Below are 14,708 nucleotides of genomic sequence, written 5' to 3' on the forward strand. Positions count from 1 at the left end.
AATTCACCCCTTTAATGTATAAAATTCAATGGTTTTCAGCATGCTCACTGTTGGGCAACCATCACCATAATCAATTTTAGAACATTCTCATCACCCCAAAAAGAAACTGTATACTCATTGGCACTCATCTCCCACCTCCCACAACCCCACCCCACAGCCCTAGGCAATCACTAGTCTGCTGTGTCTATGGATTTGTTCATTCTGGACATCTAGAAATGGGGCCTTTTGTGACTGGCTTCTTTCACTTAACATATGTTTTTAAAGTTCATCCACATTGTAACATACATGATTTGTTTGTTCTTCTTTATAGTTGAATAATATTCCATTGTATGTATTTACCACATTTTGCTTATCCATTCATCAGTTCCTGGACATTTGGGTTCTTTCCACTATTTGGCTGTAAGAATTTGATTTTGACACACTAAGTCTGCAATGCCTATCAGACTTCAAAGTGCCTAAGATGTGCTGTAAACAGCTGACCCAGTGAGTCCTGAATTCAAGGAAAAGGATGCAGGCTAGAGAGACCAATTTGGAGATTGTCAGGAAATATATATTTCAAGTCATGAGACTAGAAGAGACAACTAAAGTGGCTGCTTACAAATAGGGAAAAGGATAAGTTACAAAAAGGAGTCTTAATACTTCACACAGAAGTTAGGGACAGAAGGAGGAACCAGCAAAAGGGACTGCTTGATGAGGTACAAAGGAAACCATGAGAGTGTAGTATTGTAGAAGTCCGGTGAAGAAAATGTTTCAAAAGAGGAGTAATCAGCTATGTTCAATACTGATGGAAGGGGCTTCCCTGGCGGCACAGTGGTAAAGAATCCGCCTGCCAATGCAGGGGACATGGGTTCGAGCCCTGGTCCGGGGAGATCCCACATGCTGTGGAGCAACTAAGCCCGTGCGGCACATCTACTGAGCCTGCACTCTAGAGCCCGTGAGCCACAACTACTGAACCCGCGTACCACAACTACTGAAGCCCGTGCTCCTAGAGCCCATGCTCCACAACAAGAGAAGCCACCACAATGAGAAGCCTGCGCATCTCAACGAAGAGTAGCCCCCTCTCGCCACAGCTAGAGAAAGCCATCGACAGCCCAACACAGCCAAAAATAAATAAATAAAATAAACAAAATTTTAAAAAAAGAAAATACTGATGGAAGGTCAAATTTTGGAGGAATAGAGTAGGGCCCAGAGAGAATATTCCTTTACTCCTAAATCAACAAGTACCAATTGCAGGATATCTTACACAAGTAACACAATGGCACAGTTCAGAGGTTAAGAGCACAGTCTCTGAAGTCAAAGAGATCACAGAACAATATCACCTCAATTTCTTACTACCTATTACTTAGCTTACTGTCTGTTACTTAGCTGTGTAACCCTGCTAAGTTACTTCATCTCTCTGTGCCTCACTTTCCTCATCCACAAAATAGAAATACCAACCTGGGGGACTTCCCTCGTGGTCCAGAAGTTAAGAATCTGCCTTCTAATGCAGGGGACGCGGGTTTGATCCCTGGTCGGGGACCTAAGATCCCACATACCTCAGGGCAACTAAGCCCATGCGGCGAAACTACTGAGCCTGCCTGCACACCACATCGAAGAGCCGGAGCGCCACAACAAAAGATCCCACATGCCTCAATGAAGATCCCATGTACCACAACTAAGATCCAACGCAGTAAAATGAAAAAATAATAAAATAAAATAAGCTAGGAGGATATACATCAAACCCAAAACAGCAGTTGCCAGAGATGTCAACCAAAACGCATTCCACTTTCATCTTTGTTTATTTATTTTACTTTTTAAAAAAGCATGAAGGGGCTTCCCTGGTGGCTCAGTGGTGAAGAATCCGCCTGCCAATGCAGGGGACACGGGTTCGAGCCCTGGTCCGGGAGGATCCCACATGCCGTAGAGCAACTAAGCCCGTGCACCACAACTGCTGAGCCTGCACTCTGGAGTCTGCGAGCCCCACTGCTGAGCCTGCGTGCCACAGCCGCTGGGGCCTGTGTGCCTGGAGCCTGTGCTCTGCAACAAGCGCTGCAATGCGAAGCCCATGCACCACGGCAAGGAGTGGCCCCTGCTCGCCACAGCTGGAGAGAGCCCGTGTGCAGCAATGAAGACCCAACACAGCCAAAAATAAATAAATAAACAAATAAATTTATTTTAAAAAAAATATATATATATATTGAGTTGGCCAAAAAGTTCCGTAACACCTTATGGGAAAACCCGAAGGAACTTTTTAGCCAACTCAATATATGACTCAATTTATTTGAAATGCCTGGAATAGGCAAATCCATGAAGATATAAAATAGATTAATGGTTGCTTAGGGCTGGACTTTGAGGTAAGGGGTAATGGGGAGTTTCTGTTAATGGGTATAGTTTCTCTTTGGGATGATAAAAATGTTCTAACATTGATTATGGCAATGGTTGCACAACTCTGTAAATATATTAAAACCCACTGGGAAAAAAACCCCACTGAATTATACACTTTAAAAATTAATTTTATGATATGTGAATTATATCTCATAAAACTGTTATTTTTAAATTAAAAATATATATTACTTCTTTAAAAATAATAATTACCACGTTGACCATAACCACTCAAATCTACTCCTTGTGGATAGAGGTAGCTGTCCTCCCAATCAATTTCAAAAGATCAGTGTTGTACAACATCCTCTTTCTATTATAATCCATTAGACCTGTGATATATAATTTATTATTTGTATAGTAATTAGCTCCCAAAGTTTACAATTACTGTTTGCATTTTTTTTTCACCCTAACTCACTTCCATCTAGCTTAAGGGTAGTTCCAAAGAACAAATATGCCATGATTGGCCTGTATTTTTTTATAGTCTTTCATTACCACCTCCCTTCTCAGTCAGCCAGAAAAAAGAGCACTACTTTTTTTAGGTTAGCCTCATAGAGCAACAATTTATACTTTTAAATGTACTTTCTGAAACTATACAATTTTTAAAATAAAACAATATAGTGATTTTTTTTTTTTTTTTTTTTTTTTTTGGCAGTATGCAGGCCTCTCACTGTTGTGGCCTCTTCCGTTGCGGAGCACAGGCTCCGGACGTGCAGGCTCAGCGGCCATGGCTCACGGGCCCAGCCACTCTGTGGCATGTGGGATCTTCCCGGACTGGGGCACGAGCCCGTGTCCCCTGCATCGGCAGGCAGACTCTCAACCACTGCGCCACCAGGGAAGCCCTATAGTGATGTTTTAAAGTACCTATCTCAGGACCTTACCCACCTTTCTTAGGTATAATGCCTTGCTCAATTAATATTTGCGATTTTTTTCAGGTACACTCACCAAACCTCCTCAAAGAGAATTCCACCAAGGTATCTGCAGAAGTGCTTTGCTGTAATTTGTCCAGGAGTGGGCAGAGTTTTCTGTTTGTTGCCAGGAGGCCTGCTTGTTCTCAGGCACTTGTCCCACCCACACTCTTTCAGATTGCACATCTTTTAAGAACAGGCCTAACTTCCATCAGTGAAGGTCAGAGCCCATACCTAATATATTCTCTGACATAAGCGTATAATGTTGATCTCTCCTCTTGCCCACTCTTGTAAATTTGGGGGCTCCATCAAATTTGGTGTACACCCCTTTAAAGATCAATTATTAGTATGTTACCCAAACAAACCAACCTACTATAAACTCCACCACGAATTAAGCCAGACTGTCCTCTAGAGAGGGCTGAACTCACCCTGCGTTACACTGCACTCCATTCCCAATTGCTTTTTCCCAAATTGCACTTTAATGTCATACTATCAACCTGTAGTAAAGGACATTATAGGAAACAGTCCTCTACAGAGCTTGTCATTGCGTGGACTATAAACAAGGTGCACAGGATGCTGTGATTAAATAGTTGCCTTCAAGGAGGACTGGGGGAGGAATGTCTCTTTGTTTCTTCCATCAAGGATAGATGTGATTTCCCTGAGAAGCTTATTTTTATCATCTTACAGACTCTGTAAGTTTTTTTTAATTGATCAGTTTACATCTTTCTGTAGGCTCCTAGAAAGCTTAAGGCCTAATCTCAAAGAAGTAACCCAGTCATCATAGCTTTTCTTTTATATGTACTATTCTTATTTTTCCTATTGGCTTCATTTTGGTTTCCTATCTTTATTTTCTTTTTGTCTCATTTTTCTTACTTATTCTGAATATAATTTATCTTGCTATATTGAATGCTTCTTTGTAAACCACTCTATATACTTTTTAGAACAAAGTGAGTTATCATTTAACATTCTGAAACTAATCACAGCACAGATTCGTGAGGGACTCTATCGTTCCCATTTTGAATGCTGCAGAATTTGCACCCACATATGACTGGCTCTCCTGGTCCATAATGCCTCCTGAACTGCAAGTCACTTATGGTGACTGGCCCAAACCCCCCGGGGCTGATCTGAAAGTAACAGGAGACCATTAGCTAAAGAACATCACTGTGAAACCCTACCAAAAGCCAGTGAGTGCCTAGCGAACCATGTAAACTACTTAAGCAACATCTTCAACCCGAGGCCAGGCACGCTAACTTGAGTAAAGTTAACAGCTGCCTCCTATAACTGCCACTTCTGCAGTCCCAACAGAGGACTTAGAGCACTAAGCCTCTAAGCCAAAGCCACTGCCTCTCATCACTCCAGTTCAGCAGCAGCTTACAAATTCATGTCAAGAGCACATAAAAATAAGAAGTCTATGAAATCTCAGCACAAACTCTACATATGTCAGCCAACTACACACACACTGGCCTCTCAGAGCTCAGTCTTGCCATGGGAGAGGCTCTTCCAAAGCCCTTCACAGCTTTTTTTTGCAGCTTGATTTGTAGGAAGCATGGTTTGTTTCTCTTTCTGCCCCAAAGCAGTCACTGAGGCAAGATTCTCAGTCTTATCCCAAATTTAGGGCAAACTACACCCATTTCTCCCCACGGTGCCTAATTAATTCGTAATCCTTGAAAAAGTAGAGGTTCATGGACCCATTCTTAGGAGACCCTATTTCCCTTCTCTACGTTTTCCTCAAGATACTTGTTTACAGATCCACTCTATTCTCTGCTCCTGTCTCCCTGTTCTCTCTTGCCCCTCAAATACACTGGGTTTTGAATTTCTGTAATTCTTCGTTTAGCTGATCTTGTTATTGGAAACATACTATTTCCTTTATTTACTTTTACATACTGGTATTTACAAAATCTCTTCTTAAGAAATAAAAATCTATCTAAGATTATATTCTACACAGCCTTTGAATAGTCTCTACTATAACACAAATCACTGGGAATGAAGAGTGGGAGCGGGAATCCAAGATGACAATGATATTCACACGCTAACAATCCAGAAGGAAATATCTGTACCTTCAGTAAAAACCAGAGTTCCTGAGCCCTGGCACTACCGACAACTCTCTGTTGTGGGGGCTGCTGTCCTGTGCACTGTATGATGTCCAGGAACATCTGGCCTTTACACCCCCTAGATAACTGCGAAAATCTACAAGTGTCTCCAGACATCGCCAAATATCCGCTCGGGGGCAAAATCACCCCCAGCTGAGAACCACTGGTCTAGACCTTTCTCCTGAGTTTAACACTATTAGAACAGTGTCTGGAGCACATTTGGTAATCAATAGATATTTGTTACCCAACAGATCTGTTTATCCAACAGTTTTCTGAATGTTTCTGCCTCAGTCTCTTGACTTGGCAGCATCTCAAATTCAGTCTGGCCCAAACCAAACTCCCTTGTATGCCTTAATCTAGTTATTAGTATTTACTAAGTAATCCATGCCAGAAACTAAGAGATTACACTAAACTCTTCTCTCTCTCTCTCAAACCTAGACATAATCTGTCAACAGGTCCTATTATACCATCTTCATTTCCTTTTAAACACCACAACCACTTGTTACTGGCTTACTTCAAAAGCTTTCATGTCACCTGGTCTATTGCTCCTATGACATTTTTGTCCCATTCCAATCCAAGGTCCATAATGCTGCTAGAAAATTCCTAAAACCTGTCACTGTCCCCCTTAAAAACCTCTCAAGGACACTCCTCTATGATAGTGTTTCCCAAACTCCATTCAGATATCATCTTTATGATTTTGTCATATTCCTACTACATACAACAGTGTATCTCTCTAATAGTTTCCTTTGAATCTACTTTTCAGTTAGCCATATTTTTTAAAATATCACCAAGCATGATTTATTTGTTTTTCCCTAAAATATAAAAACATTTCAAAGTGTTTATACATGAACCATCTCAAAGATAAAAATTCAAGTTTATCAGCCTCATCTTCCATGATTTGGTCTCTGCCTGTCTTCTCTGCACCACCTCAAGCCATACCAAACTACTTCAAGTTGACCAGCCATCTTCTTTTAGATTAAGCTATACCATTGCACATGGTATTTCTTCTGCTTCATGTTCTTTCCTTCCTGTCTTGTCTACCTGAAAAAACTCTGCTCATCCTCTCATTGTTCCTCCTTTGTGAAACCATCTGTGGCTCCAGAGTTAGATGCTGCTTCTTCTATGTTCTCCGATATGCTGGACAGCTCTCTATTTTAGCACCTACCAAACTACGCAATGATCATTTGTTTACCTCTCTATCTCCCCTACTATATTGAGAGCCCCTCAAAGACAGAGAGAAGTGCCAAATTCTATCTCTAGCATCCACAGGGAATAGTACTTGACACAGGAGACAGTTAAAGAAATGTCTGTTGTAAAGCAGTATGGTTTAATTCAACACACCTTAACTGAGTGTCTATCACATACAAGGCAGTGTTCTAAGACTGTGGAGAATACAAAAATAAACAAGATACGATCCTGGCCCTTCAAGAAGCTTGCAGTCTAATGGTGGAGACAGGTGTATTTACTATCATACAAGACAGAACAATACAAGTGGTAGTAAAATGGAACAAAAAGTGCTATGGGGCAAAGGTTAGTATAGAACAGAAAGAATGGAAAATATTTTGGCCTTGCCAAACATCCTGCAGGATCTTAGTTCCCGGACCAGATATTGAACGTGGGCCATGGCAGCAAAAGCACCGAGTCCTAACCACTGGACCACCAGGGAATTCCAGAATGGAAATTTTAAATAGCAAATAAATTCAGGTACATACTCTGCTGACTCACTGTGGCAAAAATCACTTAAACCTTATCAAGTCCTGATATTTGCTCTGCCTATCACAGTGATAGAGTGGACATGAAGGTACTCTGAAAACTGTAAGTAGCTGTGTAAATTCTAACCATTACTAATAATTCTGACTACGGAATCCAGGAGCCCTGTATGGAGAAAGTGACATCTGAGCTAGAGCTAAAAAGGGCATGGAGGGGAATTCCCTGGTGGTCCAGTGGTTAGGACTCTGCGCTTTCACTGCTGTGGGCCCAGGGTTCGATCCCTGGTAGGGGAACTAAGATTCCACAAGCCATTTGGCGCGGCCAAAAAATAAATAAATAAATAAATAAAATTAAAAGGGGCATGAAGGGTATTGTATAGAGGAAACATAAGTGGTAGATATGGACGTGAACCCTGGAGCCAGACTGCCTAGGTCTGAATGCAGCTCCTTCACTTACCTACTAGCTATATGCCTTTGAAAAGTTACTTAATCTGCCTGTGCTTGAGATACCTGTCTGTAATACGGGGCAAATGTTTGTACCCAACTCACACAGTATTAAATGATTTAATATTTGTGCTATATAAGTATTAAGTAGGTAAAAGAAAGAGACTAAGCAGAAGCAAAGAAGCAGGGAAGTACAAGGCACACCGTCAGAAGAAAGCACTCTAATGTACTCAGAATGGAAGGTAAAAAGAAAGGTGATTAAGTGGAAGACATACTTAGAAAAGTATGCTATTTGCCATCCTAAAAGGCTATTAACTGTATCAGAAAGAGCTCTGCACAAAGAGGCTTTCCAACTTAATTCATTGATTAGCTGGACATCCTCAGGCAGATCATAAACTCTACAAAGCTCAGTTCCCCCTCAGTAAAGTGAGAAGAATACAGAACTAGGCAAACTCTGATTCTCTCTCAGCTCTGAAATTCTAGAAAAGGGTCTGGGAGTCATTAGAAGTGTGCACTGTCCCATAGGAAACCTACTACCACATGTAGCTATTGAGCACCTGAAATGTGGCTGATCCAAACTGGGATGTATTGTAAATGTAAAACATATACCACATTTTGTAGACTTAATACAAAAAAAAGACAAGGTATTATGTTAGTAATTTTATATTAATTGCATGTTGAAATTGGGTTAAATAAAATATTACTAAGATTGATTTCACCTTTTTTGGGGGGGTTTTTTTTGGTTTTTTTGTGGTACGTGGGCCTCTCACTGTTGTGGCCTCTCCCGTTGCGGAGCACAGGCTCCGGCACCTGTTTCTTTTTACTTTAAAAAATTTAACAATTTGAGGCTCACATTTCTGAGCATTTTCTATTGGACAGCACTGCTACAGACTACTTTCAGAAGATCCAAGAGACTGTGATTCTGTAGCCAAAAAGACAAAATGTCAAGCATTATCAGAAAGGGTCTCAGAAAGATTATCAATGAAAACACTGAAAAAACTATTCTAGCCCTATAGAAAGCCACAGTCTGTCCCTAACTGCTGTACTGTGTTCATTTTTCCTTGAAATACCTAAAGAAAGATAATATACAAAACCAAACAACTCAGGTAAACAGAATGATCAGTAAGACAGGCAATAAGGTGAGTGACAAGACTAACAGGCTTCAAATCTAGAAGGCTCAAGACTACCATATATGAGAATCTATAAAATCAGATAGAGGCTGAATAAGGAGGTACAAAAGGCTCTTCACCAAGTCTTAGAAAAAAGCAAGAGAGAATTCTCTGAAGCTTTATGGAGGCATTTCAAACAGAGGTACAATTTTGCAGAGCAGTGGCCTTATACGAAAAACAGAGATGGCTCAGTGGCCTTATGTGAAAAACAGAGATGGTTCAGACTAAACATAAAAGTGAGTTCCAAAAAAGATTACAGCGACTATCAATCCATAAAAGTGGTTACTTCTCCCTGTGTTGCATATCTGAGGTAGACACTAGTATTCTCCCAACCCCTACCATGGAAACTGTCTTCAGTTCTTCAGTAAAAAAAAAAAAAAAAAACTGAACACCAACTCAGTGTGCAACTTCTTTACTTACATGGGACCTTTAAGAACTGTCGAAGAGATCAGACAATCTCCAAGTTATAGAACCTCTCCCATGACAAAATACCTAAGTGTAAGTATTCAGTAAACCTGTCTTTCATCATTCATTCTTACATTTGGTCAGATATGGAATCTGTGGTTTCTAAGATCCTCTCTAAAATTTTTTTAGTGGATGAGAATCACACGAACTCTTTTTTAAGAAATGTTATGCTTTGGTCCACTCACCTTCATATATCACCCTTATTCCTTCAAAACAGTTATGTACATTTGACCCAGGACTAGTGATTTGACCATTTCCAATTTAGATATAGAGAAATCATGATTAGATCTAGAACATCCTATGCATTTATTATTTTATTTAGTATTTCCAACTTCCAATTTAAAACAGGTAAATTTCGGCCTATTTTTCTACCAGAACAAATCTTTTCCGTAATGATCATTAAGTGGCCCCAATGATTTTTCCTCCTTTGATAGAATATTTTATTTTGGCTTTAAAGCCTCAGAAAAAGTGCTCCTGGAATACTTTCTTGGCCTGCCTAATTTTAGTTTGCACTTCATGCCAAGAGGGAGAAACAGAATTAAATTTCTTTAAATACACCAGAGATGCAGCACAAGAAAATTAATCTGATAAAAACATTTCCAGGGCTTCCCTGGTGGCGCAGTGGTTGAGAGTCCGCCGGCCGATGCAGGGGACACGGGTTCATGCCCCGGTCCGGGAAGATCCCACATGCCGCGGAGCGGCTGCGCCCGTGAGCCATGGCCGCTGAGCTTGCGCGTCCAGAGCCTGTGCTCAGCAACGGGATAGGCCACAACAGTGAGAGGCCCGCGTACCGAAAAAAATAAAATAAAAAAAACATTTCCAAGACAAAGAAGAAAAGCCTCCACTTATATAGAAAAATTCAGAATTTTTTTTTTCTAGTGGTTGGTCCGGGGGGTGCGGGGGAAATTTACTAGGAAACAGATACACACTAAGCACAGTCCAATTGTGTTGCAAAGGGAGATGAAATGGTTTAATAACTATATTCTCTTAGGTTAGGAAGGAAATCTGATGTTTATCAAATTAAGAGGTCTAAAGAAAATCCAACTGATTTGTCTTTCAAATCATTTCAATATCCAATATCGAGATACATTTCATAATAAGCAATATTTTACTCATTATAAACACAAAGCTTAAAACTGCCTTACATATCCTAAAGAACAGAAAGTTCCACATCAATTCACTGACATGCAAAAACCAACTTTAGTTTTCCAATGAACTGGGTCACAATGTCGCGTTTTTTTAAGGAAAAATCCTTGTTTCCTAAAAAGCCATATAGCAGAAAGAAGCTACAAAACTATCGTCACAAGAGCATGAAAGCTACATTTCTACTAATACTGGCTTTGTCCCCATTTTAATTAAATTATCCTGTTAAAAAGGGGAAAATGGACAAGAATGACTCCCCTATCAAACAGCACATATAATTAACATACAAGTTAGTTACATTCACAACAGCTCCTGTGGTCTTAAACATTTTGCACACTGTTGACTGATGTTAAATATCAACTCCCTGTACCAAGAGATGGCAAAAGAAAAAACCAGTAATATCTTCCTTAAGAGAAAAAAACTCACGGACAAAAATAAATTACTTTAAACCCACAGCTTAAAGAATAAAAAGAACTCAAAATTATCAACAGTTTACCCACTTACCACACAGCAAATCAAAGTTAATTGAACAAGAACAGGCACTACCACCAACCTCTAAACACTGCTAGTCACCTAAGCACTGGTTTTAACAAACGCATAGAAACACTTGTCAAAAAAGCAGTATCCTAAAGACTTACATTCCTTTATTCTTACATTCATTTCTTTACCCAAACATAGGTTTACTGGTGCTAGGACTCTGCAGTACAAAGAACGACTCATTTCCTTTGGATAACCAAAACAATGAAATCTTGAGCTAAGAAGAGATTGGGGCAGGGGGTGGGGGGGAGCGGGGACAACTTAAAGGACAGAAACGTATTGGTGTTTATTGAGAGCCTGTTACTTTATCCACTTAAAACGGCTCAAAGACGTGCTCGAAAACGGGTTCATATTGGAAGGAGCAGAAGAAAACCAACACTCCTAAAAAGCAACTGGGAGAAGTGCTCGAACAGAAGGACGACTTGACGTTCTCTCACCCTACCAGGTTGCTCGGGCCCCCGCCTGCCCCTTCCCATGCCCATCCCCATTCCTCAGGCACCTAAACCCACTGGGGCCGCGTTCCGGGAGCACGCTGCATCCCCTGTCAGACGCCGGCCTCCCCGCGCTCCTGTCACCGCCACTGGGGGGGATGACCGCTGCCACTGCCCGCGGGGGCTCGCCTCAGACTCCGAGACCCGGGGTCCGTGTGGGGGGAGAGGAGTCTTGTAAGCAAAGCCGTGAAGGCTCGAGCTCCGGGGCAGCCCCAAGGCCAGGACGGGCAACCCTGGCGCAGAGGCCGCGACATTCCTTGGGATCCCCGCCGAGGGAATCGGGATGGCATTCGGGGGACTCGGGCTGCCCCCGCTCCCCGCGTGACGCCAAGTCGGAACGAGTCGCCTCGCGCCGCGTTAGGCCCTCCACCGTGACGGGACAGGACACTGCCGGGGGTCCCGCGGAGAGAGGAAGGGCGGGCCGCCGGGAGTCCCGCTGCCGGAAGGGGGGGAGCCCCGAAAGCAGCGCTCCCGCCCCGGCCAGTCTCACCTTCAGGTCGTTCTCCGGCAGGTATTTGCACAGCCGCGCTATCTCAACATACTTGTCCAAGTCCAGGGGCGCCATTTTAGAAATAACAAGCCCCGACGGCAGCAGCGGCGTCCGCGGCTGTGCTAGCGGCGGCAGCGGCGGAGGCCGAAGCCGGAACCCTCCCTACGTCACGTCCGGCCCGTGAGACGCGTCTACGCAGCGGCGTAAAGCTTGACCCGATTTTCCCCAATGCTTCGGCACGCCCCACGCTCTCTCCCACGGAACACAGGCAGTCAGGCCCCCAGAGCTCCCTGGGTCCAGGGAGCTGAAACTGCTGAGACCCGTAGTTGTTTACCGTGGGGTGTGCTGGGATTTGTAGTTTTCTGTAGTGGCCAGCTACTCTTCTTTTCCTCCCCTTCCCTTCCTCTAGACTTCCACCTCTGCGGACCCAGCGAGGCTTTTCCGATGCAAAATGGCAAAGTAGGTGACACTAGCCATTCCCTGGTTTCTCACTCCGACCCTTGTGAGCATTCTCTCACCAGAATATCTTCACTTAAAAATTGGGTAAGCCTGGGGACTTCCCTGGCGGTCCAGTGGTTAAGACTATGCGCTTCCACTGCAGAGGGCACGGGTTCCTCCCTGGTCAGGGAACTAAGATCCCTCATGCTGCACGGTAGAGCCAAAAAAAAAAGTTGAGTAGGCCTGGCCGTATAGTAACCTGTTTGCACCTTTCCAAGGCCTTAATAGAAACCTTGCCTAAACCCTTGGCAGAGATGTCAGGCTACCAACTTTCCAGCCTGGAAAGAAAGGAAACAAATATTAAAGCTCTTCTTAGGCCAGGCACTATACAAATGCTGTTTTTCTGTCTAATCCTCATAACGATTGATAGCAAAGGAAGGCTCAGAGAGGTTGAGTAACTTGCCCAGATCTCACAGGGTATAGGCGGGGGAGCCAAGACTGGAATAGGTCTGGGTGGCTTAAGTCTACTTCAGTGCGTGTGCCATAAGGGCAGAGAGATTTTTTGTTGTACCAAGAACAGGACCTGGTACTTAGTACACTTTCAACATTCCTTCACTCAACAGCTATTAATTGAACACTTAACTATATGCCAGGTACAGTTGTAGGTGCTTAGGGTATTCTGCAAACAAAATAGAAGAAGATCCCTATCCTCAACCTGTAGCTATATTCCAGTAAAGGAGACAGAACATAAACCATTAAACAATAATATAGTAAATAACTGCAGAGTATATGAGAAAGTGGTGGGCTTCTCTGGTGGAACAGTGGTTAAGAATCCGCCTGCCATGGGCTTCCCTGGTGGCGCAGTGTTTGAGAGTCCGCCTGCCGATGCAGGGGACACGGGTTCGTGCCCCGGTCCGGGAAGATCTCACATGCTGTGGAGTGGCTGGGCCCGTGAGCCATGGCTGCTGAGCCTGCGTGTCCGAAGCCTGTGCTCCGCAACGGGAGAGGCCACAACAGTGAGAGGCCCGCATGCCGCAAAAACAAACAAAACAAAACAAAAAAGAATCCGCCTGCCAATGCAGGGGACACGGGTTCGAGCCCTGGTCTGGGAAGATTCCACATGCTGCGGAGCAACTAAGTCCGTGCGCCATAATACTGAACCTGTGCTCTAGAGCCTGCGAGCCACAACTACTGAAGCCCGCACACCTAGAGCCTGTGCTCCGCAACAAGAGAAGCCACTGCAATGAGAAGCCCGTGCACCGCAACGAAGAGTAGCCCCCACTCGCCACAGCTAGAGAAAGCCTGTGCACAGCAGAGAAGACCCAATGCAGCCAAAAATAAATAAATAAATTTTAAAAAAAGAAAGTGGTAAGTGCTAGGGGAAAAAAAAAACAGAGCAAGGGAGATTTAGTGATGCATGTTTAGGAATCAACAAGGAGGTGGGGGAGTTAGCCACGCAGTTACTTGAGACATTATAGAGAGGAGCTGATGCAGAGACCCTAAGATAAAAGCATGTCTAGAATCTTTGGGAAATGGCAAGATTAGTGTGGTTGGATCAAGGTGAGAGGAGTAGGAGAGGAGATGAGAGAAAAGAACACTGATTTTTACTTTCGATGTAATGAGGAATTATTGCCGAGTCCTGAGCAGAGAAGTAACATGATCTAACTCATTTTAAAAGGGTTGCTCTGAGCCGCATAGCACAGGTAGATCAGCTCGGTGCTTTGTGACCGCCTGGAGGGGTGGGATAGGGAGGGTGGGAGGGAGGAGAAGCAAGTGGGAAGAGATATGGGAACATATGTATATATATAACTGATTCATTTTGTTGTGAAGCTGAAGCTAACATACCATTGTAAAGCAATTATACTCCAATAAAGATGTTAAAAAAAATAATAAATAAAAGGGTTGCTCTGGCTGCTGTGTAAGACTGTAGGAGGCAATGATTGCAGCTGAAAGACCGGTTAGGAGACGGTTATATAGTCCAATAGTAGCAGGTGCTCAATAAATATTTGTTGTTCAAGTGACCCTGGACTGGATCCTCTGGCCCTAAAGTGTATTTTGACAACATGTGGCGAAACTTTATTGAGGTCTCTGTGTGATGTTCTTTGTATTATAACTGTTCTGTAAGTATGAAATTGTTTCAAAGTAAAATTAATTTTTAACAGTCTGTTGCAGAATGGTGCCCACAAGCATAGATTTCTTCATTTATTCAACAAATACCTATGATGTGAATGAGACAGATATGATCCCTGCCCTACGGCACTTACAATCTGATAACAAACATGTAAATAAGGAAAGAATTAATTACAAAGTATGATTAATGGCAAAAAAGGGGAAAAAAGGGAAAGAAGGAGTGCTGTAAGAAAAATGGGGTAGAATAGGCCTACTTTAGGTTGGCAACATAGTGGAGGTAAAGTGTGCAGACTCTAGCACCAAATGGCTAGAGTTCAAGCCCAGGCTCTACTACTC

The 14,708-nt window shown here is 42.9% G+C and overlaps 1 protein-coding gene across 2 annotated transcripts in view; it reads right to left on the reverse strand.

The window, feature by feature from the left end:
• Nucleotides 1-11,975, reverse strand: part of PPP6C (protein phosphatase 6 catalytic subunit) — a 29,758-nt gene extending 17,783 nt beyond the window's left edge. Inside the window, exon 1 of one of the 2 annotated variants that reach the window (XM_065878590.1) lies at nt 11,805-11,975. In XM_065878590.1, coding sequence (XP_065734662.1) covers nt 11,805-11,879 — 75 coding nt within the window. In that variant the 5' untranslated portion in view covers nt 11,880-11,975. The remainder of the gene's footprint in view (nt 1-11,804) is intronic. The other variant, XM_065878591.1, reaches the window with a different exon arrangement.
• Nucleotides 11,976-14,708: the final 2,733 nt, after the last annotated feature.

This window comes from Phocoena phocoena, chromosome 6, assembly GCF_963924675.1.
Source record: "Phocoena phocoena chromosome 6, mPhoPho1.1, whole genome shotgun sequence".
In the NCBI taxonomy this organism is placed as follows: Eukaryota; Metazoa; Chordata; class Mammalia; order Artiodactyla; family Phocoenidae; genus Phocoena; species Phocoena phocoena.